At 50.0% G+C, this 27,445-nt stretch overlaps 9 protein-coding genes across 9 annotated transcripts; 4 read left to right on the plus strand and 5 right to left on the minus strand.

Moving 5' to 3' along the window:
• Nucleotides 1-2,434: 2,434 nt before the first annotated feature.
• PFICI_06985 (uncharacterized protein) lies at nt 2,435-3,862 on the plus strand (the record flags this gene model as incomplete). The annotated part of the gene is made up of 1 exon (XM_007835566.1): nt 2,435-3,862. The coding sequence occupies one exon, from the start codon at nt 2,435-2,437 to the stop codon at nt 3,860-3,862; it is 1,428 nt and encodes a 475-aa protein (XP_007833757.1).
• Nucleotides 3,863-4,322: 460 nt separating this feature from the next.
• On the plus strand, nt 4,323-4,954 carry PFICI_06986 (uncharacterized protein; the record flags this gene model as incomplete). Its single annotated transcript, XM_007835567.1, has 2 exons — nt 4,323-4,491; nt 4,545-4,954. 2 exons carry the CDS (start codon nt 4,323-4,325, stop codon nt 4,952-4,954), a joined length of 579 nt encoding a protein of 192 aa, XP_007833758.1.
• A 257-nt stretch (nt 4,955-5,211) lies between these two features.
• Nucleotides 5,212-6,384, minus strand: PFICI_06987 (uncharacterized protein; the record flags this gene model as incomplete). The annotated part of the gene is made up of 4 exons (XM_007835568.1): nt 5,212-5,405; nt 5,466-5,569; nt 5,620-6,010; nt 6,063-6,384. The coding sequence occupies 4 exons, from the start codon at nt 6,382-6,384 to the stop codon at nt 5,212-5,214; spliced, it is 1,011 nt and encodes a 336-aa protein (XP_007833759.1).
• A 2,776-nt stretch (nt 6,385-9,160) lies between these two features.
• Nucleotides 9,161-11,391, minus strand: PFICI_06988 (uncharacterized protein; the record flags this gene model as incomplete). The annotated part of the gene is made up of 5 exons (XM_007835569.1): nt 9,161-9,813; nt 9,867-10,569; nt 10,676-10,780; nt 10,831-10,927; nt 11,171-11,391. The coding sequence occupies 5 exons, from the start codon at nt 11,389-11,391 to the stop codon at nt 9,161-9,163; spliced, it is 1,779 nt and encodes a 592-aa protein (XP_007833760.1).
• Nucleotides 11,392-12,038: 647 nt separating this feature from the next.
• Nucleotides 12,039-13,844, minus strand: PFICI_06989 (lysosomal cobalamin transporter; the record flags this gene model as incomplete). The annotated part of the gene is made up of 1 exon (XM_007835570.1): nt 12,039-13,844. The coding sequence occupies one exon, from the start codon at nt 13,842-13,844 to the stop codon at nt 12,039-12,041; it is 1,806 nt and encodes a 601-aa protein (XP_007833761.1).
• Nucleotides 13,845-15,114: 1,270 nt separating this feature from the next.
• On the minus strand, nt 15,115-17,335 carry PFICI_06990 (Heat shock protein SSB1; the record flags this gene model as incomplete). The annotated part of the gene is made up of 6 exons (XM_007835571.1): nt 15,115-16,193; nt 16,246-16,534; nt 16,591-16,680; nt 16,749-16,914; nt 16,991-17,168; nt 17,293-17,335. The coding sequence occupies 6 exons, from the start codon at nt 17,333-17,335 to the stop codon at nt 15,115-15,117; spliced, it is 1,845 nt and encodes a 614-aa protein (XP_007833762.1).
• A 1,155-nt stretch (nt 17,336-18,490) lies between these two features.
• Nucleotides 18,491-21,081, minus strand: PFICI_06991 (uncharacterized protein; the record flags this gene model as incomplete). The annotated part of the gene is made up of 6 exons (XM_007835572.1): nt 18,491-18,912; nt 18,971-19,496; nt 19,554-19,812; nt 19,869-20,558; nt 20,629-20,723; nt 20,992-21,081. 6 exons carry the CDS (start codon nt 21,079-21,081, stop codon nt 18,491-18,493), a joined length of 2,082 nt encoding a protein of 693 aa, XP_007833763.1.
• Nucleotides 21,082-22,512: 1,431 nt separating this feature from the next.
• Nucleotides 22,513-22,954, plus strand: PFICI_06992 (uncharacterized protein; the record flags this gene model as incomplete). Its single annotated transcript, XM_007835573.1, has 3 exons — nt 22,513-22,628; nt 22,690-22,834; nt 22,892-22,954. The coding sequence occupies 3 exons, from the start codon at nt 22,513-22,515 to the stop codon at nt 22,952-22,954; spliced, it is 324 nt and encodes a 107-aa protein (XP_007833764.1).
• Nucleotides 22,955-25,245: 2,291 nt separating this feature from the next.
• PFICI_06993 (uncharacterized protein) lies at nt 25,246-27,216 on the plus strand (the record flags this gene model as incomplete). The annotated part of the gene is made up of 2 exons (XM_007835574.1): nt 25,246-27,002; nt 27,057-27,216. 2 exons carry the CDS (start codon nt 25,246-25,248, stop codon nt 27,214-27,216), a joined length of 1,917 nt encoding a protein of 638 aa, XP_007833765.1.
• Nucleotides 27,217-27,445: the final 229 nt, after the last annotated feature.

Here is a 27,445-nt window from a genome sequence, read left to right on the forward strand (position 1 = left end):
GGGGGGGGGGAACGAGAAGTAGAGGAAAAGAAAGAGGAAGAGCGGTCCCCTTATCCAAATGAGTAAAAGCCGAATGGCATGGTAGTTGACGAGAAGGAGCGCGGTGATTATCATACCTGCCGTATATTTTGCCACTCTTCTTTCAATCTGGCCCAGCCAAGCAAGCACGCACTTACTGTAGTCATCACACAATCATGAGAGCGAAGTTGCCGCTGTTGGAACGTCATGTCATCCACTCGTAAATGTCCCGTGCATTATATGCAAACAATAGCCCAGAGAGACACAAATGGAACAATTTTCACGGCGCGACAAACTGATCCTTGTCACTGGGTCGGGGACGGACAGAAGCGTAAGCACAAAGTCTTGGGTGATATATGTGTTTTCAGCTATAAATCAATTTCAAATAATGCAGAATCTTCTCGGATAATTATTATCCTTAGGTTGCTGCGTTTTGAGTTCGCCTTTTTCCCTGGGAAGCTTTGTCTTAGGGATACTCGATTCTTAGGAAGCCCTACCCTTAAGAAACTCTGTCCTTAGGAAGCCTCTATTCATAGGATGATTAGGAAGTCTATCTCCGGAAAGCGTTATTCCTGGGAAGCTAATCTTCAGGAAGGTTTGTCCTTGGGAGGTCTAGTCTCAGGAGCGTCTCGTTATAGGGATCCTTTCCTTAAGAGACTCTGATCCTGGGAAAGTCTGGTCCTGGGAGAGTCTGGTCCTGGGAAGTTTTTCCTAAGGAACCTTTTGTGATTTTTTTTTTATTTAAAAATAGGTTGGAACTCCTTTATGATTTTAAAATTCTTTTTTCCCTCTTTTTTCTTTTTTCTCTCTCTTTTTTTCTTTTCTAAAAAATTATAATAAATTTTCTTTATATTATATCGGACACTTTAGATATAAAATAAATTATATTAAAGGGAGCCGAGCAAATATATAAACGTGGCACGTCCGCTAAAGCAAGTTAGACTGTTAATATCGTGCAATAAGCAAGCCGTATTTCGGATTTGAGAAGAAATTCTTTTATATCTTTTGTCCTAATTGTAATGGAATAGTCCTCGGGTTTATACTTGAAGCTATTGGACGTCTGAGGACGCAGATGAAGGGATGTCCTAAAGGGAATAATGATGAATCCTCCAGCTATAGTGGGAATCCAAGAGAGCTGCATACATTTACCCTAGACCATCCCTCTATTTGAAGGCAGTCAACATCTAGTGGAGGAGTAGTCACCACTTTCTTGGACAGGGACACTTTAACTTAGCCGAACTTTGGACGAGCAGCCTTGAAATCAGCCACATCCATAGACGTCCTTATGGTCCGATAAGCCTTGAAAGAGAGATTCCCAACCCAGCTGCAGGACAACAACCTGATCGAATCCGGATAGGGACTAAAGTGAACGACATAATATTTGGGCTCGTCCACTCAATGATCTCTTGACGTTGGATGCCACTTGGCAAAATCAAGTAACAGGAATTGATCTCGGAATCGATGCTAAACCCAAAGCGACATCTTCACACCTGGGGTCTTGCATACGAAGTACAAGTCACTTTATCCATTTACATACTTTCCCTTTTGGATCATCCAAGGAACAACGACGAAGCTGGCCAAGAAAGACTTGAAACAAGGCGGATATAAGGAGATAAGTGAAAGGAGAACGGATATATGGAAATATGTAGGTCAAGGCAAGGTTCTCTACCTATTATTGCTGATCTCTAGCTGCCAAGCACCAACCATATGCTGACGTAACAAAGTAAAACATAGTTGGCGAGCCATAATCTGACTTACGCATACTTTAGCATATAGTTTTGTTTATACTACATTGGCTGATGAAAATTGGCAGAGAAAGATAAATGGTGGAGTGTAAGCATTTATAATTGGGTGTGAGGGTGTGAGCAAATCAGCAAAGACAAGACACCTTCTAATATTCGAGCCAGTTCCGCGGGCCTTTCTCTTTTGTTCCTACACGACTGACTACCCGGCCACTCTAGGCCTTGGCTGGAGCAAAACACAAAGGCTAAAAGTTAGGACTTAGACTGCCGGCCCTCCACATACCGGTGCAACCTAGTTTAAACCATCTCCAGGGTTCCGAGTTTGTCTCCCCCGCGGATTTGCGGGGCAGCTATTTCCCGGTGGAGACGAGTATCGCAGATGAAGGATTGGGAAGAAGCGGGCGGGCAAACCCAAGAAGAGAGGGGCAGTCAAAGTAGGGATATATTACGTATCGCTTTTTCCTCCGTCTCAAGGTATCGGATCCTGGTGTACACTATCCGTGTTCAGTGGAGATATATAATTTAGTACGAGTGAGATAGACCTGAAGAACGAGGAAACCCTTTCAAGGACGTCCCATTTTCCTTCTTTTCCACACACACAAACACATACACACACCACAAGCTTTCATCACTACCCAGGTGCAAATACTGTTTGTGGTAGTTGATCGCCAAGCATGTCGTCCTACACTGTCCCGTTTGTTATCAATGGCCAAGAGCGCCGCCCCGAAAAGACGTTTGACGTTGTGTCACCCGACACGGGCAAGGTGCTGCACCAGTGCGGTATAGCCACCGAGACCGAGGTGCGCGACGCCGTGGACGCAGCTGCAAAGGCACTGCCGAAATGGAAGGCCACAACGCCGATCCAGCGCCGCGATATCATCCTCAAGGCCGCCGAGATCTTTGATAAGCGGCGCGAGGAGCTCAAGCCGTATATGCAGGAGGCAGTGGCCGCGGCACCGGGCTGGGCTGCTTTCAACATTGACACCACCATTGACATTGTCAAGGATGTCGCTGGTCGCATCAGCTCCATCACTGGAACCATCCCGACGCTGGCGGACCCAAATGTTTCAGCCATGGTCGTCAAGGAGCCCTACGGTGTGGTCCTGGCCATTGCTCCCTGGAATGCGCCATACATTCTGGGTACCCGCTCGGTGCTCTTCCCCCTCGCTGCAGGCAACACGGTCGTCTTCAAGGGCTCCGAGCTATCGCCAAGAGTGTTCTGGGCCATTACGGATGTCTTTAGGGAGGCTGGTCTTCCCGACGGTGTGCTCAACTTCATCTCCACGGACCCTGCTCACGCTGCCGAAGTCACGACAGCCCTGATTGCACACCCCGAAGTCAAAAAGGTCAATTTCACGGGATCTACTGCTGTGGGAAGAATCATTGGCAAGCTTGCAGGCCAGTACCTCAAGCCAGTCGTCCAGGAGCTGGGCGGCAAGGCCCCGGCCATCATCTGGGAGGATGCCAACCTTGACATCGCCGCTGAGCAGTGCACTCTGGGCGCATTCATGTTCTCTGGACAGATCTGCATGAGCACGGAAAAGATTCTGGTCCACAAGAAGATCAGCCAGGAATTCAAGAAGAAATTCTTGGAAAAGATTGATGCAGTTTTCTCGTCATCCGGTGACGCCCCTGTCCTCATCAACACCAATGGTGTCGACAAGGTCAAGAAGCTTCTGCAGGACGCCGTGGACAAGGGCGGCAAGGTGCTGAATGGTGACTTTAATGCCGAGGAAAAGTCCAAGACCCGGCTGCGGCCCCTCGTCATTGACGGCATCACCTCGGAGATGGACATTTACAAGACAGAGTCATTTGGGCCATCTGTCAGCTTGATTGAGATCGAGACCGAGGAAGAGGCTCTGCGCATTGCCAACGATACCGAGTATGGTCTGACCTCGGCCGTCTTTACCGAGGATCTGAGGACTGGCTTGAGGTTCGCCAAGGGCATCGAGTCCGGCGCGGTTCACATCAACAACATGACCATCCACGACGAGTCTGCGCTTGCTCACGGCGGCTGCAAGTCGAGTGGTTATGGCAGATTTAACGCCACTGCAGGGTTGGAGGAATGGTTACGCACAAAAACGATTACATGGCGTAACTAGTAATATTAAATATACGAAGGAAAGCAATTGATTCAAGGACAAGTTGGTCTGCGTGGAACGTGTGTATGATAAAACACTCGTTGATATTTCTTCCCTCGTCCGGATAACGTGCTTAAGCGAGGGAATTCCGTAGATTCAGAATTTATAAGACAAGTCACATGGCTTGCAATTATGAAAGACAAGAAAAAGCAATTATACACATCATGTCTACAAATTTTGACTGCTTACAATATGCACTCTTGAACGGGCACAATTCCGCTTGTACCTAGGTACCCCAGCAAGCTATACAATAATTAGTGGGCCCAAGCTCCTTCTGTCGTGAAGGCAATTGAGCAACCGGCAAGAGGAAAAAAATAAGTAGAACGTCATTCGATATCACCATTTTCTCTCCCATTTCAAAACCACACGATTAACTTCACATACCCGTCACTGTCGCAATAATAAGAAATAGCCCACAATAATGGGTTCTGGCGCTTCCAAGACGGCGCAGTCCACCGCGCGCAAATTCCCTACTCGAGCACCAGGAGGCGCTGCTGTTCCCCCGTCCTCGAGACCGGCCGCTCCCAGGGCGGCGGCGCCACCACCAGCTTCAGCAAGAGTGCCAAAAGCTTCCACAACAAAAGATGAGGGTATGTAGGACTTGAATACGGATGCATCGATTCTAGGGCTGACATGGAAACAGCAATCACTACCGATGGCGGTGACCCAGACCACATGACAAGCCCAGACTTCTCGCAGCGGTTGAGACAAATGGGCGTCGCGACGCCGAACCCGACCCTATCCAACTCATCGATAGCGACGCCCGCTTCGCCGGCCCAAGGTGTATCTGCGCAAGGACCGAGATATCCGGTAGCATCTCAGAACCAGACCCTCACTGTCTTGCAAGCCCGGCAACGCCTCGAAGAGCAAATCGAGTTGCAGCAGGAGAACCCGGCCACTGGGCGCAACTTTGCCGACGTAGGGACGCTTAGACAAGCTCTGGTCATGAAGGGACTGGGCGTTCCAAACACAGATATCGAGAAGCGGCTGCGCTTGAGGAACGGTGTCGTGGCCAGAATCGAGTCAGGAGGTGTCATTTCACCACTGAACTAAACGCTCGTGGACGACGTACCTATATGAATTCATGGCTAATGACAACATTTGTATAAATCGTAGTTAATTTTTGCCCGTTACTCGGGCTTTTGAATCAGGTACGTTGCTCCTCTTTGTGCGCCTTGGCGAAATACAAACGATGTCCCATGAGAAACTAATGATGCCCATAAAGTCAAATCCATTAAACTCCAGTCCCATCCTGTACTAGGTCACATTGATGCCTCTCAACGTTCAACTCCTCTCGAGCAGCTGGCAGCCTACCAGGCGGCATGACCGCCATCAATCCGCAGATCTGACCCAGTCATGAATCGGCTGGCATCGCTAAGCAAGAATACGGCGGCGCCGCGATAGTCTTCGGGCTTGCTAAGCTTGTTCAGCATGTTATGAGTTGGCCACTCCTTTTCGCGCTCAGGATACTGCACAAACAGCTTCTCAACCATCTCGGTGACGACTGAACACAGATATTAGCATAATTTGCATATAACCATTAATCGGAACAGTAAAAACATACTGTATCCAGGAGAGATGGTGTTGACGCGGATGCCATGCTCACCCCACTCGGAAGCAAGGTTGCGTGCCAACTGGATGACTCCAGCTTTCGAAGCATTATAGACCCTGGATCTGCGTTAGTCAATGGCTTTCTCGGGAGTTCGGGAAGGACTTACGGGCAGATCAGTCCACGGTTGGCAATCGTTCCGCTCATGCTAGCAATCAAGACCAGGCTTCCCTCTGTCTTTCTCTTGACCATTTGTCTGGCGACTGCTTGTGCCGTCATCAAAACGCCCGTCACATTGACACCCAGCATTCTGTCTGCGTCCTCTGCCGTATACTCCAATGCAGGCGTCTCCTGCTGGATGCCAGCCGCAGCGATCAAACCGTCAATGTGTCCATGCTGCTCCGCAATTTCTTCGGTGATCGAATTGATGTGTTGGACACCTGTTCGCACATCAATTTGGTGATATGTCAGGGTGGTCTCCAACTCGCCAACAGCACGCTTGGCAACCTTTTCGTATTTGCTTCCAGCGCCTGGCTGAGGCTGGCGGTCAAACACGTGTACTGAGATGATTTTGTCAGTATAATGGACATGCCTGGGATAGATTAAACCAACCTGCTGCTCCAGCCTCGAGCAAAGCCTCTGTCTGAACCAATCCAAGACCCTGCGCACCGCCAGACACGATAATGACCTTGTCCTTGAGGCTGAATTCGGGCAACAGAGCTCTCGGGCTGTTTTTGATGGGTTCGCGATCCTGCTGTCTGGATGAGGACGAAAAGGTCCTGGGGAGGTAGCTCGACGAAGCGCCTGCTCTGCAAGATGCAGCAGCAGACAATCGAGGAATGGCACCTTGTGCCAATGTCAATCGAGGCGCTCGACGCACCGATCGAACGACAGAGGAAGCTCCTCGAGCGAATTGTGGAGTGATGGCCGTCATGGTGTGTCTGCAATGGTGGTGTGTGTACTGTGTTGCTCGCTGCTTCTTGGTGTTCTTGGTGTTTTCGTATGTGGAATAATGGGAAGGGAAAAGCAAGAAGAACAGTGAACTCGAGCCTTATCTTATAGAGAATTATAGTAGTGTGATTCGAAGCTTCGAAGCACAGAACAGACAGGCAATTGGCAAGAAAGTAGTGGTTATTCACTGACGAGTGACTGGTGAAATGGTGGAATTGTTGGGATTGAAGCTCCTACGTGACGGGGGCTCAACTTTACATCATATATGGACTTCGGACTGACAGATCCGAGAACAGAGGCACCACAAAAGAACAGATCAACCGACGACACAAAGGTGATTTCCCAGGTACTCAGACGTTGATCCGTAGCCCCTCCCCCGTACCTACCCTACTGCCAGACCCAGAATCCTCGATGCGGAGACAAATGACCCCAGGGTTCTGACTAGCAAGAGGGGCACAGAGTCTAGTAGGATAGAGGCAAGGTTATGAGGCAACTATTTTTTTTCCCTCTGTCTTTCTCTCTTCTGGATCTAGCCTCAATCACCGTCACACCCGAAAAAAAGGTTGCTCATGGCTGGTTTGTAAGTGGCCTGGTCAGTATCTTTTGATATGGTATCAACTCGAAGTACGCACTCGGGAAGCACTCCGGTCATTCTTTCGAGGTCAGAATCTACTTTATTGGCTAGAATCTCGAAATGTGACAGATCCGGCAGCATGGGAGATTATACAGGTGTGCAGTGAATGATACCCTTGTTTGCCTCTCTTGATTGTTACTCATTTGCTTTGGCTAATTCCCTAATCAAGGCTGACACGGTCCAGCGTCTACCTAGACGTGTCGTTGAATCACGAGTACATCACAAGTTCTGGCCACCAGCCCCGGATTGCCGTTTTCGGTAATCCCGGATGTGGAGATATGATGCCAAGCACTTGGATCCTGCAACGTTCAAGCCACTCGGCTACGAGATTGCCTTTTCACCTACCTAATAGTTATTCACTTGTAAGCTTGCTCCACCGTACAATGCTGCTTCTGCTATTTCCGTGTACTTGCTCGCTCGCTCACTCACTCACTCACTCGTACGTACTTGTAACTCGTCCGTGGGCCAGCCAGCCCAGAAAGCAAGAATGACTGGACCACACGACGACCACAGAGCCCGCTTCTGGAAACGCTTCGTTATCTTGAATCAACTACACCCTCTTTTGGCTCTTCCTGCATATTCATCCCTGCGCGAGTCTTGTGCCGTTGACCAATGTCATACTCCCCGGTACCGCCAACAACTATCCCGTCCACAAAAGTCTTGTATGTGCTGGTTCCCCCACTGCATATAGAGGCTAGCATCATGGTATAGTCGATAGTTGGGGTCGGTTCCCCCGCAGCGAATCCCATCCCTGATTGGGCTTGTTCTCTTCTCTCTTTGGCCCAAACCAGCCTGCCAACCAACCACCCTGGTCGATATTTGTCGAGGTATGCCAATATCGACAGAATGCCATTGCAGCCGCTTGTCCAAGCAGCACACTGCGTAAGTCGATGGCGGCCTGGACCCAGAGGAAAACATGCAACCGCTCGGCAGGGACCCTGCTTTCGGTTTCAACGGTTTCTCCTCGTTTCTCGTGCCGCCCCTCGACACCACCATCACCAGCTATCTGCTTGGAAGCCTGTTATCTTCCATTTTCAAGGAAACACAACATGAGCAACCGCCGTAGCATTTTCGCCATGACCCTTTCACCGTCATGTCGTCCTACACCCTCTCCTTTATCATGTCTGTGAAAATCAAAGTCGTCATCATTGACTGGCCAAGCCAAACCAGCAAACCTCAACCCGTCCCAATGACCTTGTTGTGATGAGGCAATGTTTGTCACTTGCTTCTACTCCCTTGCCAGAATTACATGATGGCAATTGTATACATAGCTGAATAGCTCCGACAACGGCCCCTTGGACAATTATTCTTGCCCCTGAGGGGTCAATTCTAGACCTCATTCCCCCCCTTTGGACACCTTGTGACAAACAAGGCTCTCATCGTCTGAACAAGGGAGCGGCGTCATCGTGCCACACAGGGACCATCCGGAGGGGACGCCGTTGCAGATCCGCTCAAATGCGGCCTCGTCATTCCGCATTCTGGGATGGGACGGGATCGATGGAACCCCCCCAAGGGTCGGCTACATATGGGCCAAGCCCTGCGTGAGCCTTCTTATAACGGCAATCATGATTATCAACACATCAGGTTTCGGATGTTGCAGAATTGTCCCTGTGATGTATGACCGGCATTCGTATTCGCTCTTGAACTCTATCCCTAATGATTCTTTTGCTCAGCGGCCCTGCCATGGCGGGCATCAAGCGAATACACACCAAGCTGATGTAATGGTAACTCCAATCTCAAAACCTCATATAACAACTTGGCATGACGAACTGCTGTCTACTTTGGTAATACTAAACAATGTATGCATGTTCCCTCGAGTTTCTCGGTCAGAAAGAGCGTATATACCCTCTTTACGCATGCCAGTCCTATACTTCTGGCTGCTAAGCACCTCATTTACCGATATTGACCCTGCTGAGCCAATCAAAATATCGCTACTGGCTGATTTCCAAGAACAAGGGTCGCATGCAGGTAATATGTTGAGGGCCAAACTAGGTAACCGTATCATCGCATAGGTGATCGGTCGGCTATCGTCAAAAAAAGAAACTTGAGGCTCTTATACCCACTCATTTTGGGGGTGATTCGCCAATCCCACTCCCTCGCCCCCTCCCCTTCTTCCCTTGCAGCCCTATGCTCTGCCATCTCCCTCTCGTACGAAGATACCCGAGAAGTCTGCTGGGACTAGAACGGGTTCACCCTTGCCAATGGAATAGATCCCAAACATTGTGCCACAAAAGGCACCACCCACGGGTGGCATCGTAGTCAAGGCTACCGCTGGCACAGAAAACTCGAGTGGCTTGCTGTTGTGGCCTCCAGACTGCAAGGACAGGCGATACTCTCTTGGCCGTGCCTCAATCTTGAGCTCTGCTGTATCCGGGACCTCGGAGACCTCGGCAGCTTCTGTACTGCCGCCGTCTAGGTGGTCCTCGATCAGGGGCGCAGACCGATGTAGCACGCCGGGCTGCTGCTCTCCGGTCGTCGTTGTCAGCGTCGTCGGTTGGCAGCACACCACGGTCCTCACCCGCTGCCCATTCTGCAGCTGCACGAGCGCGATGCCGATGCTGGCGTAGGAATATTGGCTCCACCACAGCACGACGCCGGCCTCGTATCCCGTCTGGTCTGGTCTGAATTGCAGCTTGGCGTGGAACGTCTCGGTGTAGGACGATTGCTTTCGCAGGAGCATCGCCGGTGCCTCGGGCCAGGACAGATCGTAGCAGTTTCCGTATAGTCGAAGATGGCCTGGCCGTTCGGTCAAGCTATAACACTTTTTCAGGGGTGTATCTATATCATTGTTAATAGATAATAGCCAATGGTGACACGCGTGCTGTACTTACTTTTCTGGTACCAACCCAACTCGAGATCCTCTCTTTCTAAATCAGCACGCCACTTGACATCGCCAGACTTGACTTGCTCCAAGGCTTGTATCACCTGTCCTCTTCCCCTGGTTTCCAGCGTGATATTGCGGCCCTCATTGACAACAGGCCAATCGTCCACCCAGTCAACCTTGACCAAGAAGGTCTCCCGTCCCATCTGCGGTTCGAGAAACTCTTCTGTACCCGGGCCTTGCGGTCCTTGGTCTTTATGATCCTGGACTCTCACCGGCCTGACTCCCAGAAAAACAGCCCACCACTCCCCGTCCCCGTCCTCAAACATGTCCACGTGGCCCGTCCGCTGAACCTCCTCCGTTGGGCCATTATACCACAGCGCCTGTCCGCGGTCCTCCCAGGGCCCAAAGACACCACCGCCGCCGCCACGATCCGCCCGGCTGCGGAAGATCCACTCCTGGTGTCCCGCCTCGGTCCCGCCCTCGGCCGTGAGCAGGTAGTAAAAGGCGCCGCGGCGAAAGAGGTGCGAGCCCTCGGCGAGGCCGTACGGCGAGCGCCGGATCACGGTCGGTGCCGTCAGGGTGCGGCCCGTCGCCAGGTCGATCTCCGACACGTGGATGCCAAAGTCCTTTTGTTTGGATCCTGGCGGGCGGTCCTTGAGACGTGTGGTTGTGCTGAGATAGACTTTGGAAGTGGTTTCGTTCCAGAAGAGCTGTTTCATATTGTTATCGTTAAACTCATGCTTGGCTTTTTGTCATTGAAATACGATAGTGAGAAGATGGGTGGGACTCAGGAGTGTCTTGGGAGGGAAAACCTACGTCTTGATCAAACCCGGGATTATCAAAGTAGATTGGATCAGACCATGAATCCGAATCCCAGATATTGTCCGTCCAAATATAGAACCCACGAGGGAAAATGCGTTCCTACATAAGTCAATGTCAATCTCATATTCAATCTTTTGTAAAGAACTTACATCAGCTGCTGGACGGTATCGTTGAAAAACGCCCGTTGCGAGGTAGAACCGTTTTTCATCCTCTCTATATCTGAGAGTGCTTGCCCAGCTCCCTGCACTATACAAGATTTAAATATGGTCAGCCACTTTATTCTCGTGCAATCGGATTTTCTTAAGAAGTCTTGCGTGCAACATTCCAAGTATAGGCTTCCCTGCCCGTTTTCGATATTTCTTCCTCCGTTTCTCTCTCCCTAAAAATGAAAGAATTTCCTTAACAGTAATCTCTCAAGTATTTAGTAGAGTTCCAAAGCCAACATTATTAAAGAAATATTTAATTATAGGAAATAGTATAGCGGCATACCCAGGTTCCACAGTCCTCATCTCAACCTGACTCCTCCGCGTCAAGGCATGGCCAATAAGGTCCCAGTTGACCAGATCAGTAGAGTGATAGATGGCGCAACCAGGAAAGTACTCAAAGGTGCTCGTGCTGAGATAATAGTCCGTCGTTGCCTTGCCGTGAACCACGCATATGGTTGGATCCGGGTTGAAGCCCCTAATGACTGGGTTCTGGAAAGTCGACATTTGGCGTAGCTTGAGTTCTCTTCTCGTTTTGCACTTTAATACTGGCTTGTGTTGAATTTTGTTTGACGGAAACGCTCAAAAGAGTAGATAGCATCAATATCCACACCGGAAAAGAATGATTGCTCATGGTGATGAGTAGATTGGTTTAACGGGAGTATAGGAAGTAGAAATTGTGGATAAATCGGAGCATCGGCTAGTATTTCTCCATCAATCACATCCCATTGTTGCCTTGACCCGAGTTGTCGACACGCTCGCTGACAACTTCACTGAAAAGAAGATATGGAATGCCCACAGGTCAGATTCCCCGAGATCCGTCAGTCATATGATTGATCGATACCGTTTATATATTGTCATCATGATCGTATCACTAGTCTGTCTGTATTACTCCAATGACAGAACGTCCAGCAGAAATTCATGGTACGCCGACCAACAATTGCCTGAATCCTCGCCTGTGAGCCCATATGCCTTCCATCCTTGAGCTCCTGGGTATATAATATTTGCTCGGCATTTTCCACATGAATGATACATTTGCAATTTGTCTTTCCTTTGTCGAATCAAGTTTGCATCTTTCTGCTCAACCTTCTAACCGCCATTTGGTGAGAGGTCAATCACAGACACTATTATGAAACTGTCATAAGAATCATCGCCTAGTTGTGAGAGCCCTCCCCGTTACCAGACCCGGAGCCATTCGAAGCACCCGTCTTGCCTCTAATGTCCTGCCAGGTTGCACCGAACCTCCTCGAGGTAGAAGCAAGCAATCCTTCTTCCTCGTCAATTTCAGCGTCTTCATCAAATTCACTCAAGTTGAGCTTGGGCGTTCTGAACAAGCTTGTCAGAAAGACGATCAAGAAAATGGCCAAGAACGCAAATTGTGCCCAAAAGTCAATGGCTCCAAAGACGGGCCAGTTGAATGTGATCCGGTTGAGGAAAGAACTCATGAAAGTCGGGGTGCAAGTCTGCGTGCTGAAGTGGCGGTCGACCCATTCAGAACAAGGCTTGACTGCTTCTGGGTTCTTGCTGCAGTTTGGCTGTTCGTCAGCATGGCGTGGCGGCAGATCGCAAAACGTCTGCGTTCCAAAAGCAGCGTACTGCGGCGCAACAAGCATGACCACGGCGTAGTTGATGCCCAGGACGATCAGGGCCAGCAGTACAGCTGCCACGAGAAGAGCCTGAGGAGCGGTTCTGCCTTTGCGTATCTGGAAGATGCGGAGCCAAAGGAAGCGAATTCCAATCGAGGACAAGCCAGCAATGGAGCTGCTGAAGAACAGGAAGACAAGCAGAGCCATTAGGATATAGTCGATGGGGAACGCGCGTGCCGACTGCACAAAAATCCAGTTGATTGGCTGGAAAACGTTGATATGAGCAAGAATGTAGCCGCAGTGTTGCTTGCAGACCGAGTTGGCAGCCTTGTCGATGCCAGTGATAAGCATAGAGACCCAAGTCAGCAGAGCAACGAGAATCAACAGAATACCTCCGATGAGTTTAATTGGTCGGAAGATGGCGCATATCTTGGTCCATGTCCTGACGAGGAAACTCTGGCCCTCACCCTGAGCCTCAGCGGCAAGACGCTCCCTGCGAACAAGAGTACGTTCCTCCCGAGCCAGGGCATCCAGCTCACGTCTGTCCTTTTGGGGCATTCCATCAGCACGTCCAGCGTTGCGCATTTCAAGCTGTCTCTGTCGTTCCCGGTTCTGCTCAAGCTGTGATGCAGTATTCTCCGACAGTTGCGGTGCAGAGATGGATGGAGCAGACTTGATGAACGAGACTGGGAGCAGTGCCAGACCAGCGCCAGTGTATAGCACGTACAGAAGCGTTCCCAGCGTGATCAAGAGACCAATGCCAAAGGTAAGAGCCTTTTCTCCATGGTTTTCGTCGAGGAGGCGCTTGAAAAAGTCGAGGTCAAGATGCTTTCCCTCTCGATTACCAGCAGCAGGCACGAAGAAACCAATCAAGAAGATAATAACAACGAGGAGAATAAAGGCAATTGTGTACTTGAAAGCGCCCCAGAGGCGACTTCCAAACGTCTGGTTACCCTCCTGCTCTTCAACCTCGTCGTACTCCTCGTACCAAAAGTACGAAAAGGGAATCACAACCAGACACAGTAGCGCATCAAAGCTGTAGAGGGAATAATATACAATTCTGAGAGTGTTTAAAATGTTGTGAATCCGCGTCGAAGTTGCCCAGTCCTTTTTGACACCCAGAGCAGTATCAGTTGTGGAGGAGACGAGCGCAATATCGACAGGTAATAGCAGGATGGTGGCGAGGAGTGCAGTGAGACTGATCATGGTGACGGCGCTGACAACGGCTGAACGGTCGCGATGGGCCTGCCAGGTAAAGGTGACCAGGGCGCCGACGAACAGAGCCAAGACAACGGCAACAGCATAGGTGACCCAGATGAGGCTCGTCTGGACATATCCAGCACTGGCCATGGTGCCGACCACGGCGGAAGACATGGCGGTGGAGTAGTCGGCTCGTAAGTGTATGTCTCTCTGTCGGAAAGCAGTAATCGTGAACCGCGGTGTGCGTCGGACGTCTATGTAGCTTGGCTCTCAAAGCTGGCTTTGGAGATCTGTGCTGCGACAGTGGGCGGGCGCAGATTTACTGATCGATTCTGCGGGGTGGCGCGGGTGATGATAGAGAAGGAGGAGAGCACAGAGAGAAGAAAATAGGGCAAAATTCTACATTCCGCGGAATGGGAATGCTACATATTGTACGGGACTTTCTCTAAAACAGCTTGGGCGGGATCGAATCCTGAATGCTGCTGAGCTTCAGCTGCCTGCCGCATTAGCTCTCGCGTTGAGACGGACCCGTGACGTAACGTCCCAAACTTAGAGCCCCGCAGCTTGCATATGCCCCGATAAACTTGACAGATCTGGTCTCCAAAGGAGGGCGATCTCCCAAGGACCCGCCCGCCTCGACTTCATGTTCACTGGGACAACCCCAGTAGCGTCACCAATATGGACTAGAATCAAGGCTGCTTCACATCTACTTTGAGGGGGGAAAAATAGCATGGCTGGTTATTGGTACGTCCTTTTCAAGATTAAATTGAAAGAGAAAAAGAGAGGGAAAAAAAGTTAAAAAAGGAACGAAAAAAAGAGAAAAGAGAAAAGGGAAAGAAAAAGAGAGAGAAAAGATGGAGAGGGAAAGAGCAAAGATAAAGATAAAACCGAAATTAATATACGAATTAAAACATCTCTTATAAAATGGTATAAAGATTCAATTTAGGGAAATAATGTATATTATCCTATGCTATCAGGCATATACAATAAGAGTTGTATTTAAACAAGGATAACATAATAGGAATTTCGGAAAAGGTCCATAGGAAATCACTCAAGCAGAATTCACATCACAAGAAGTTATCAAGAGGAGATTAGAGTATTTGTTTATCAATCGTCACTTTCATTCTTTTCCTAATCTACAATGCGAGATGCGCTGGAGTAGGATGCGCGAACGAGTCGAGTCCACCGGATGACTCTGAAAAGGAATATATGACGTGCGGAAGGGATGTAAACGCCAGAACCCTGCAAGACTTTTTTGTTCGTTCGTGCTGTCTCGCTCATTACCAGGACGAGAGACAAGCCGGGAAATCCTTTTAACCCCCAGAATGCCATGTCTATCATTCATGAAGATGAGCCTCATATCATGACCGGTATGCAAAGATGCCCAGCCAGGCCCACCAAATCTCCCCGAAGGCCGAAAATCATTAAATTGTCATTGAGATGCTTATCGCGAGGACATGGCCTTGGTCACAAGTCTCTTGAGAGCAAGCTCCTTCTTCTTCAGCTCCTCAGCGCTGGAGTCCTCAATCTCGAGCTGGCCCATGGCCTCGCTGAGAGACTGCTCGATCTTCTCCTTCTGGCCACGCTTGAGCTTGAGGGACAGAGTCGGGTCAGAGACGATCTCCTCAACACGGCTGATGTAGGACTCGAGCTGCTGCTTGGCCTCGAAACGCTTGCTGAAAGCATCGTCGGAGCTCTTGAACTTCTCGGCGTCGCTGATCATGTTCTCGATCTCAGCGGACGAGAGCTTACCAACGGAGTTGGAGATGGTGATGTTGGCGCTGCGGCCCGAGGTCTTCTCGGTGGCAGTGACCTTCAGGATACCGTTGACATCGACCTCGAAGACGACCTCAAGGACGGCCTCACCGGCACGCATGGGGGGAATGGGGGCGAGAGTGAACTCTCCCAGGGAGGTGTTGTCCTCGCAGTTGACACGCTCACCCTGGTAAACGGGGAACTGAACGGTCTGCTGGTTGTCGGCAACAGTGGTGAAGGTACGCTTCTTGATGGTGGGGACAGTCTGGCCACGGGTGACGACGGGGGCGAAGATGTTACCCTCCATGGCGACACCGAGAGACAGGGGAACGACATCCAGCAGGAGGAGGTCGGCAGTGTCCTCGGAGGTGGCCTTGCCGGAGAGGATACCGGCCTGGACGGCGGCACCGTAGGCAACAGCCTCATCGGGGTTGATGCTCTTCTCGAGCTTCTTGCCGTCGAAGAAGTCGCTAAGGAGCTTCTGGACCTTGGGGATACGGGTGGAACCACCAACAAGGACGATCTCGTCGACAGCCTTCTTGTCACAACCGGCATCCTTGAGGACCTGGGCAACAGGCTCCAGAGTACCCTGGAAAGCCTTGGCGTTCAACTCCTCGAAACGAGCACGGGTGATCTGGAGGAAGAGATCCTCGCCCTCAGCCAAGCTGTCAATCTCAATGGTGGTCTGAGCACCGCTGGACAGAGTACGCTTGGCACGCTCGCAAGCAGTTCGGAGTCTTCGGAGGGCACGGGGGTCTCCGGAGATGTCTAGTATTGTTAGTATGGAATCGACTGAAAATTGTGGTAGAGTTATTCTGACCTTTCTTAGACTTTTGCAAGAAAGTTTTGCGGCAAAACTCAAGCAAATTATTGTCAAAGTCCTGACCGCCCAAGTGAGTGTCACCAGCGGTGGCCTTGACAGTGAAGACACCACCCTGGATGTTGAGAAGGGAGACATCGAAGGTACCACCACCAAGATCGTAGATCAGGACGTTGCGCTCCTTCTCGGACTTTCCAGCACCGAGACCGTAGGCAATGGCGGCAGCAGTAGGCTCGTTGATAATACGGAGGACGTTGAGGCCAGAAATGGCACCGGCATCCTTGGTGGCCTATTCAACAATGCGTGTTAGTCATTGATTGATTTGAACCGAAGACGAATACTGACCTGTCTCTGGTTGTCGTTGAAGTAGGCAGGGACGGTGATGACAGCCTTCTCAACCTTCTTGCCAAGCTTGGTCTCGGCAATCTCCTTCATCTGTATAGTGTAGCTGTGTCAGAATATATGCTTGCATGCGGGATTTGTCGTAGTAACGATGAACATACCTTGGTAAGAACCATGGCGGAGATCTCCTGGGGGGAGAAAGTCTTGGTCTCGCCAAGGTACTCAACCTCAACCATGGGGTTGGTGCCCTGCTCGACGACCTTGAAGGGCCAAGACTCGATATCCTTCTTGACGATGGGGTCATCGAAGGGACGTCCGATAAGTCGCCTGTGGAGCTCCTGTTAGCCGTCTGAAATCATGGCAATCATTGCCTTGACAGCAGTCAAGCTGATTGATGGCTTACTTGACATCGAAGACGGTGTTTCTGGGGTTCATGGCGGCCTGGTTCTTGGCGGCCTCACCGATCAGACGCTCCTTCTCGTTGAAGGAAACGTAAGAGGGGGTAGTGAAGCTACCCTGCTCGTTGGCAATGATCTCGACATTGTTACCCTCGTAGGTAGCAACGCAAGAGTAGGTAGTACCTGTGGGAATTGGTTGTCAGCGAAAAGTCTGTGGTGGGAGGCAGGAATGAATAGTCGAGATGCGGGCCACAGAAGGGCCTGCGCTTTTTCGGTGCAAGAGAGAGCAATAGCTAGGTAAACATACCCAAATCAATGCCAATGGCACCGTCGTAAACCTCTTCCGCCATTTTGATTGATGTTTTTGGCCTAAGTGATAGATCTCTGAGGACGTATCGGGAGAGGAAGGAAGGTGAGAAAGGTGCTGAGGCTCAGAGGGCGTTTTTAATGGAGGGGGGGCAGGCCAAATTATTTTTTGGACCATCAACTTTTTTTTTTCTGCGAACGAATTTTCGCTGCGGGTGGGGCTGGTGGCAGGGCGGTGTGAGCCACTCAGAAGCGCTGGATTGAGACTAGTGGCCTCGGGGTTGTCAGGGTCTCTCAGAAATCCAATGCTTCTGCTGCCCGCTTGGCCCGCGTGGGTAGGAAGGTACGTGCCCGATCGCACAATGCTGTGCGCGGACCTTTACCAAAGTTGGGGGGCCCTGCAAATGGGAATCGCCGCTCAGCAAACCCGCAATCTCGACCACGTCTAGTTTTTGATAGATATTTTTTTCTTTCTGCTTTTGCCGGACGACTCGTGGAGGCAAATCCGCCTGACTCTGCCCGCTTTTTGCTCGCTCTCTGTTCCGTTCACGGGCATAAGCGCCCGATGCCGCATCAACTTAATGTCGACCGAGCGGGCTGCCAAAAGAGCTCGGATTGGGCAACCGAGCATCTCCATAAATCAGCAAGTAAACCACGGGTTTTCAATGCAACCAGTTTCATTATTAGGCATGAAAAATAAAGCAAGATAGACAAAGAGGAAAGAAAAAAAGAGGAAGAGAATGAAATAACAGTTAATCGTTTACTTCTCTTTCTACTTTTATATAAATACGTTTTCAAGAAAAATCTTTTAAAAAGAAATTTGAGCTTCTCCTTAAATGAGAAATGGTATATGTATCATATTCAATGGTCCGAGGAAATTATGTGCAACTTGTGAATCTCGTAAACCTGTTTGATTGCGGAATTAAGAATACTGTCTGATGTGCAGCTATTACTTGGCTCGGCCAATATATCATAAAAATACATAACCGCCGGTGCATATTGGCCGAGCAATAACTTTTATAACATACAAGCAACAACACCCAAAAGATAGCAATGACTAACGCCTACCACGCTATGAGCAAGCCATAGACTTCTGCCCCGACTCTTGTGTGGTCGCGATAGTCGATCTGAGGCATCAAATACAAACTTATAAGTTCAAGTCCCCAGAAAGGTATGGTCTCGTGGCAACAATGAACCATTTACTGATGCTTGAGCAGGTTGAAGTGTACGACGATCTTCTCCAAGTCCATGTCTAGATCATCAGAGCCTCTGTCTCCCTTGGGCCGGGCTGCTAGAAGAGACACCTCGAAGCGATTCACTCCATAGTGTAGCGTCACCTCGAAGACAGGTAAATGGCGCTTGTCGGTTGGCGGATGGTGCGATGGGTACAAGCGCTGATAATTGTGAGTGACATTGAGCCTCCACTCGCGCTGCTGTTCTTCCAAGAATTGTGCAACATGGGGCTGAAGTTGCAGGCGAAAGTATGTTGAAGGGCAGTTCATGATGACTTCTTGCACCATCTCAGTAGTGCTTCCAGCAATAGTGATGTCCAGAGGGTTATCCACGGCAAGCGCCGGATGCGACTTGATGGTAAAGCGGTTGATCAGGGTTTCGCACGGCTCTGATCGAATATTAGAACATATTCCAAAGTTTCATGTGGCAAAGGTACAAGAACTTACTGATTGCGTGTGGTCGGTATTTCTGACCTTCAAGGATTTCGGCGGGAGTGAGCTTCGGTGGGGGCGGCGGCGGGGCCGGGGGTGCAACGACGCCATTCGGAACCGGCTGCACCACAGGCGCAAATTGTTGCTGCGTGATCATGGCAGGACCGGGTGGCAGTATTGCAGGGGATTGACGGGTAGCATCCTCAGGCTTGACGACACCGGCGACGGAGGGACTGGGCGGAACTGCCGATGCGGACATGCTCCGGGTCTTGTCCAGTTGGCTATGGTTGGCAGCAGCGGGCCCGCTGAACGGGTTTCGTGCCACTGGAGTTCCGGTACGAGTCGTCTCACCTTCTGTCGGAGTAGCTGTTGCCGGAGCCGGTGATCCAGTTGCGCTATCCTTGCCTCCAGCAACATGAATTGTGATCTTCTTTGAATGTGAAGGTGTCTGCGTGTTCTGAGGGACCTTGAGCTTGATCTTTGGCTGCGGGGGCTCTGGAACATGTTGCTTTGCCTCCTTGAGTAACCCTTTGAAATATGTCTTTGTTCCGTATTAGCAAATACTGGCAACATGTTGTGCGAGATGTTTATGCCTTACCTCAAGTTCCTTGGCTAGTTCAGAAATCTCGCTTCCATCCTCATTGTAGTGATAAGCATTCTTCCACAAGAGGCTGGCCTGATCCTCAAACTGTGACCAACTCTTGAAGTCGCTTACGCCGGTAGCGTCGTTCCTACCACGCTGCCCGCGGACCTGCTTCTGGAGGCCCTTTAGCGAAAGCGGCTCTGCAATGATCTCATAATAGTCTTTGAGACTGCGAGGAGGCAGATTGATGAAGGGTTGGAAATAAAGATAATCACTACTCTCAGGATTAGCTCATGAACGGTCAATAATGGCTTCATGCAATAAACTGACTCTTGATCCGTCTTTTGCATTGTATCTGCGATGATCTTTTCCTGAGCTTGCTGGAAAGTCAGTCCCTTGAAGCCCACCTGGTCAATGACCTGTGCTGATGACGATCGCGATGCTTTGGGTGTCGGAGCTGCTGCACTTCGTGAAAGACGCCCTGCTCTTCGGCCCCGCTTGACGGGCGTTGGCTCTGGCTCAACCTCTTCATCATCATCTTCTTCTTCTTCTTCCTCCTCCTCCTCCCTCTCCTCTTCAGCTTCAGCCTTTGCGTCGGACATATCCACGTCTTCTTCCTCGCCAGGAGCATCTTCTTCTTCTTGTTCTTCCTCCTCCTCGTCCTCTTCTTCCTCCTCATCACCACCGCCTTCCTTGCCGGGGCTAGGTGGAAGAGGTGTAGGTACAGCCTGATAGTTTCCGGCCTTGTACGCAGGATTTGTCTTGACCATCAAATTGCTGACTGCTTTACGGATGCGCTCGGCATCATTGAAGACCTCCGACGTGCGCGGGTTGATCTCCTTGGCATTCTGTACGAGACGTTTAAAGTCACTTTCCAGTGTCGATAGGTTGGGGTATCCATGGTTCTTGAGCTTCTTCTCGAGTAACTCGAGGGACAATGGTAGTCGGACTTTCTTGTAGTAGTCTGGGTCTGACGTTTTGCTAGGGAGCTTTTCGAATATAGGAGCAACTGCACGACCACTGGAGCCGAGGAGAGAAAGAGGGTATCAGCGGCGATCAAATGCGTTGAAAGAATTTACGACTGACTTACTTTTTATCCGTAGTAGCACGAATGGTCTCGAGCATGTTCAGTCCATAAGCTGTGGTAGATTCTGCTGACTCTCCTTTGGATAAATCGCCGAATTCCTGTCTTGAAGTTAGCCAAGTTCGACTATAAGTAGGTTGATAATGACTATAATCGGGGTTCGCGACGGGCTTCTACGAGCTAAGGAGTATTATGATGGATCAAGATTTGGTACTGATGCAGCCCACTACCACAACTTTTAGATCCTTGACGTCCCAGGCTCGCTTTGCTGTTGCTGCAATGGCAAGGCAATCCCGCGGATGAACAGTCTACTATAATACGGCCAAAGTGGTTGCTTCTTGGTTCGTGGCATATAAAATAAGGTCGTACCTCTTCAAGTCTCCGACGCTTTGCGGCGCGATCCGGAGTGCCAGGCACATTGTCGCCATTAGCAATGCTCGACTTTCGCTTATTCTCCATCTTTAAGTGGTGCAAACGCAGTGCAAGGCAGCCTGCAGCTGGCGGAAGAGGATGCTTCCTTTATCAATAGCGGATGCACGCACAATTGCGTGTGGACTCGAGTGCGCTGCGGTCGGTGTTGGATGATGTTGGATGCGGCTGCGGGCTGCGACGACGACGCGATTTGCACGCGGTAGGAGCTCTTTTGCGACGACCTACCACCAAGTGCCTCCAAGGAGCGGGCGGACGGGTGGGCGAAAGCGCCGGGATTGGGATGGCTGGGGTCTTGGTCGCGGATTTTAGATCGGGCGCAAATACTTGCGGCTCGTTGTAAGTGGTGTGGATTCAATGGGTCAAGGAAAGATTCGAATTGAAGATGCACGCACTGCAACGAGTGTGAAGGTTGTCGCTACTGGGTTGGCGGACTTCCTCCTACCGACAGCGCAGCGCAAAAGGCCAACAAGCACGCCTCAATAAGTGCACATGTATTGGCTCAGAATTGCAGCAATAAATTTGCTTGTTGGTGGCTGCAGGCTTAACTCGTTGTTGGGCTTATTGCATTACAGTGGGTTGCTAGCTGAGGCGCAAAAATTCCCGCCCCGCTATTTCATTTTTTTTAAGGGAAGTCACTGGAGTCTGGTGTGGCTGACCGGAGAGACGCCCGCTTTGCATAAAAGGGCAAATTATTAAAACCCCCGATTTTAACCTTACAAATTTACGCTTTTTTAATTATAATAATTTATTTATTATTTTTTTCTCTTTTTTCTCTCTTTTGTTAAAATTATAATAATTAAATATAAGTTTTCTAATATTTAATAATAATTAATAAAGTAATTTTATTCCCCGCGTAATTTAAGGGTTTTTAATCCGACCTCTGGGCATCCGTAATGCAATCATTTCAATACTACTACTGCTAATCCGTACTAGCAGTGAAACCGACCACCGGCGCTCTTCTCAATATCCTTCTTCACTTCTTGCAGTTCATTCTAGCTAAGTCGTGCCTGCTCTATGATAATTGCCTTTTTCGCATTTTTCTAAAGTCGTTCCGGCGCATCTCAACTAGGCTTGTTTCATTGGGTGGAAAGCTAAGAGTGTGGCTATCAACAACCCGCGCCTCATCGTCCTCGGTCTCCCAAAAAGGCCCAAATCTGCCCGCCTTCGAATTATTTCACAACCCCACGCGACCGACCGACCGACACAACCCCTCCCCTCCCTAACCGTTGTTTACTTGGACTGCGGGACACTACCACCGTCACTTGACAATCAGCGACCAGCTCCTTTCTGCGCTTGACCTCCTTGACCACTGAGGTTCCCTTCTTTACCTTTACTGGTCAATAGTCATCGTTGCGACCAGAAGTACAACACGTCCTTTCTGCACCCATCGCGTGTTTCTTACAAGTAGAATCACCTTCTAAACCGCGAAAAGAAACCACAGACAAGAAAACCGCCAAAATGCCGAACCCCATGAACATCGACATGAGCCGTCGCAACAAGAGCCCTAGGGCCCTTACTGACAACGAGCGCGCTCGGTTGGAGGAATACATTGATAGCATTCACTACTCGGCCCGGTAAGTCGCTTGCTACTGGTCATTGGTAGTTCCCAAACATATTCTGATTCGGCCCCTCCAGCTACTCCGACAGCGAGTATGAATACAGACATGTGCAGCTACCCAAGGCAATGCTCAAGGCTATTCCCAAGGATTACCACGATGCTGCACATGGTACGCTGAAGTTGCTCTGGGAGGATGAGTGGCGCGGCATCGGTATCACGCAGGTAAGCAAAGCGCGTCGCAGATGAAGGTCTTGTGGCGGTGGCTAATCATGCTTCCAGAGTCTGGGCTGGGAGCATTACGAAGTCCATGAACCTGAGCCACATATTCTCCTGTTCAAGTAAGTCGATTTCCAAAGTCGGAGGATTACAGAGGGTTGACATGTGCATAGGCGACCACTCAACTACCAGCCCCCTCAGTGATTAGAGTCCTTCGACTGGCACAAAGTGCCACCCGTGGCCAACAACTATAGGCCATGTCACCACTCCGACTACGCGACTTCTGCATAGCGATTTGCATTTTGTACGAGTATCATAATGCTTCGAGACGATTTTACGGCTTGTTTTCTCATCACGTGCATTTATCGGCATCAATTTCAACCTCCGGCCCGGCGCGTTCCTCTCCAAGACCGGAGCTGTATGTCGACCGATCAGTCATGACCCTAAGGAGGGCCGACTCTTCCGCCTGATCTCGGTCGAAAAGGGGCAGGCCATCTCTATGATCATAGAGAAGTGGGGCGATCGATGGACCACGGATGGTCTCTGACAAGCATCAAAAGGGGCAATCCACTGGCAGCGTCGTACAAGACAGGATGGAGGGGCGTGATATTCTAGTGGTGGCAGGTAATCAGGATATACCTTTGATACGTTCAGTTGGAGGGGCTCACAGTCGCTATGCCCAAATACTCCTCGCAGTGACTCTCGATGTCGGGGGCGAAGAGGTCTCGACCAATCCTGGGGACGAGTAGTGTCAATGCCATTGCATATCTAGGGAAGAAAGTGAATTGCGACATAATATGAAGAAATTGCATTACAATATGATCCAATAGACTGTTGATCACGTGGAACATTCTGCTGCTTGATACTTGATAACACTCTGGTAACCAGCAATTTCATATCTTGGTGGTTAGTAGATGGACATATCCTCATCTATGCATTGTCGTAGCACCACGATAATAATGTGCGTAGAGCAGGTGTCAACAACATGTAGGCGATATAATGAAATACATGGGGCGTAAAAGTAAAAAGCGTTGCGACAGGGGTAGCATCTGCGTGTGCATGCACCTGTTGCATACATATATACGAAGTCGGGCTACATTATGTACAGAGTAACGGGTAGCTTGAGCGCAAACCACCTAAACGAAATATATGTAGCCAACAAATGTGGAATGTCTGAAATGCTGCACTCACTTAATTAGTAAACATGGTGGGGCTGATCAACCTCGGGGTAAAAGAGTTCGAAATATAATAAAGTTTACAACGAAAACGGCTTTGATTTCTTCTGCTGGATAGTGAGTAGGTATTCTATTTCAAACATCCATGGATCCCTAGCAACATGAACATAAAATGAGTTTCTGTCTCCTTATGACGTATGTGAATGGGCGCCAACAAGAAAAATATTTTTAGAGCAGTTGGAGGCAAACAAAACGAAAGAGAGAGAAAGTCATGCTAGTTTGTAATCATCAGATGTTGGAAACTGGCATTTTGGCCACATTGCAGTAAACATAACTCGAGCCTATGGGCTACTCGAGTCATCCTACTGTGCATGGCATGGCCACTGGTGAAAGTCAGCTTGGGACGAGTTGCCTGAATAGGATTGATGATCGGACCATGGATCGAACCATGTCACACCAATCAATCAACAGGAACCTGGACCCCTTGGAAGTCGTTGGATGTTTTCTTTGTAATATGCACGGCAGACGGTACCGTACCGTAGTGTCGAGCTTGTAGACAAGTAAAAAAAGAGAAGAGAACACGTTGAGGATCAGCAATCTCATCCACTATAACCCCCATGGCCCCCCCAATTCGGGACAAACCCACTGCAACCTCCCCAGATTTAAGCTTGTTCTTTCAGATTCTAACTCGCCTTCAGTCAAGGTGCATGCATTCACCCGGTTCCAGCCCGTAGCATCCATAGGCGTCCTCAATTTAATAAAAGAAGCGGTGCTGCTTTCCCATTCCAGGCACGGAAAAGCTCCCGAACTATACTACATTCTTTCTTCTTTCCACTCTACCGTTACTGGATGTTTGGTAGCTTTGACCCTCCACCACGTCGATCAATCCTACATTAGCATCCCTCGTTCTCTACGTACTCGGCTCTCGTTTCATCCTGCTGTCACATCCCCGTCGCCTGTGACAAGGTTCTTTGATTCCCTTGAGGACACGCTTACCGCTGGCCGTGTGCCACCAATCCGGCATCTTTGTTCGCATCCTACCTGCTTACCTGCCCTATCCCGCGATCCGATATAATACCCGCTGCACCCTACCAGACCTGCATGGTCTACGCTGTCTGCTACGATGCGATCAGCAGCAAAGCTCTTCTACCTGACCTTGTTCTCACTCTGGAACGGTCCTGTAGCATGCAGCAATGAAGCTTCAAGGTCTCACGAGGACGCCTGCTCGGTACGATCACCATTATGAACCTTTTGGCATACTACTTCCTTACCCTGCTCTGCCACGTCTTTGTGGTGGCATCAGGTCTTGATTCTTTCTCTTCCTCTCGTTCCAATTGTCATATTTCTAACTCGATCCCCGGCCAGATAACACCCGGCAGCATAATCAGCGATGCCTGTGTTACGTACTCCAATCTAGAGGAGCTCAATACTCGAGTCAAGCCCACGATTGACGACCTCATTCGGAATACCGACTTCTTTTCCCATTATCGCCTTCCTCTATATAGCAAGACTTGCCCATTCTGGAATGACGACAATGGCATATGTGGCAACTACGCATGTGCCGTTAGTACCATCGACGACGAGAAGGATATCCCCCTAGCATGGCGCGCCGACGAGCTGAGTAAGCTCCAAGGACCCAAGGCTGAGCATCCGGGCAAGAAGGCACAAAAGGAGCGCCCCCAGAGACCCCTTCAGGGCTCTCTCGGCGAGGACGTAGGGGAGAGCTGTGTGGTCGAGTATGACGACGAGTGCGACGAGCGTGACTACTGCGTTCCCGAAGACGAGAGCGCAGGCGCCAAGGGTGTCTATGTATCCCTGGTGCAGAACCCGGAGCGCTTCACAGGCTATGGCGGCGAGAGCGCAAAGATGGTTTGGGACGCCATCTATCGAGAAAATTGCTTCAACAAGGCCTCGTTTCCTGAATCTGCTGGGTTGGGCATGTCTTCCTCCAATTCCATGGGACCTGCTGCGCAAGACTTTAGAGCAGTGCTGCAGAATGTTGGCAGGCAGCAGGCCTTGACGCAGACCGAGAGCTCGCTTGCACCAATGACCACCGTGGAGGATGAATGTCTGGAGAAGCGCGTCTTCTTCCGTGTTGTCTCGGGCATGCACGCCAGCATCAGCACCCACATTTGCTGGGATTATCTAAACCAGACAAGTGGCGAGTGGCAACACAACTTGCAGTGTTATGAGGATCGAATCCATACTCACCCTGAGCGCATCTCGAATCTGTACTTTAACTACGCCTTAATCACACGCGCCATCAGTAAGATCGGTCCCTATCTGGAGGACTATACCTTCTGCACAGGCGATCCATCTCAGGACAATGCGACGAAAGCCAAGGTTGCCGCCGTGGTACAAGCCGCTCTCAAGCAGCCAGAGATCTTTGACGAGAGTCTAATGTTCAAGAATGGCGAAGGGCCCAGTCTGAAGCAGGAATTCAAGGACAACTTCCGCAACATTAGCCGGATCATGGACTGCGTGTCTTGCGACAAATGCCGACTTTGGGGCAAACTCCAAGTCAATGGTTATGGAAGTGCTCTCAAGGTCCTTTTCGAATTCGATAATCAAAGTGGCGAAATTCCTGTCTTGTCGAGAACGGAGCTCGTAGCACTATTCAACTTGTACGGCCGTTTGAGCAGTTCCGTCAACGCCATTACGAAATTCCGAGAAATGCTAGAGGCCAAGACTGCTGCCGAGAAGCATATCGAACAGGCAGCCAAGCCAGATACCATACCTGATCGTGCCAAGAAACCTCATGCCGTCAAGCTTGACGAGGTTCAATCCAACACGCAGCCCAAGAAAGCTGCGAAAGAGGCAACTGAAACAAACCCAGATGAATGGGCTGGCTATGATGCTACTGCTTCTCCGGGTTCTCGCCAGACCAGAAAACCCAAGCAGCAGGGATCTCTCGGGGACAGCGTCATGGATGAGTACACGCGGGTCATGGCAGTCTTCAAATATGTCATGTCCTCTTTTGTGTTCCTTCCAAAGTTTTGGTAAGTCGTCCTCAAGTAAACTCAAAGACCCGCTCCATGACTAATCGTCTTCAGCTGGTATTCCTTTCTATACGAAGCCGATCGAGCGTACAGATACTATGTCGGATTGTACCTGCCACCTCGAGAACCATATTTCATTTGGCCTGACCTTCAAGACATTGTGGGTGGGAACGTGGCTCAGCCGCAAGCGCCCGGCCGTGAGCGAGAGCTATGAAACTACCAACAGACCAAGGCAAATGGGAGGCGGATGAACCCCTTGCCTTGGATTTTAAAAAGTGCCCAAGCCATAGATTATGGCAATTCATACATCTCGTGATCCAAGGTTTTGGTTTGCAGAGCTCATTGCATCATTTTTTCGGCATTCATAGTCATGAACGATCACAAACAAGCATTGTATCATCTGAAGCATGGCCCCGGCGTTTTCATGGCAGGTTGATTTTGTT

This window comes from Pestalotiopsis fici (assembly GCF_000516985.1).
Source record: "Pestalotiopsis fici W106-1 unplaced genomic scaffold PFICI_Scf_4, whole genome shotgun sequence".
Lineage (NCBI taxonomy): Eukaryota > Fungi > Ascomycota > Sordariomycetes > Amphisphaeriales > Sporocadaceae > Pestalotiopsis > Pestalotiopsis fici.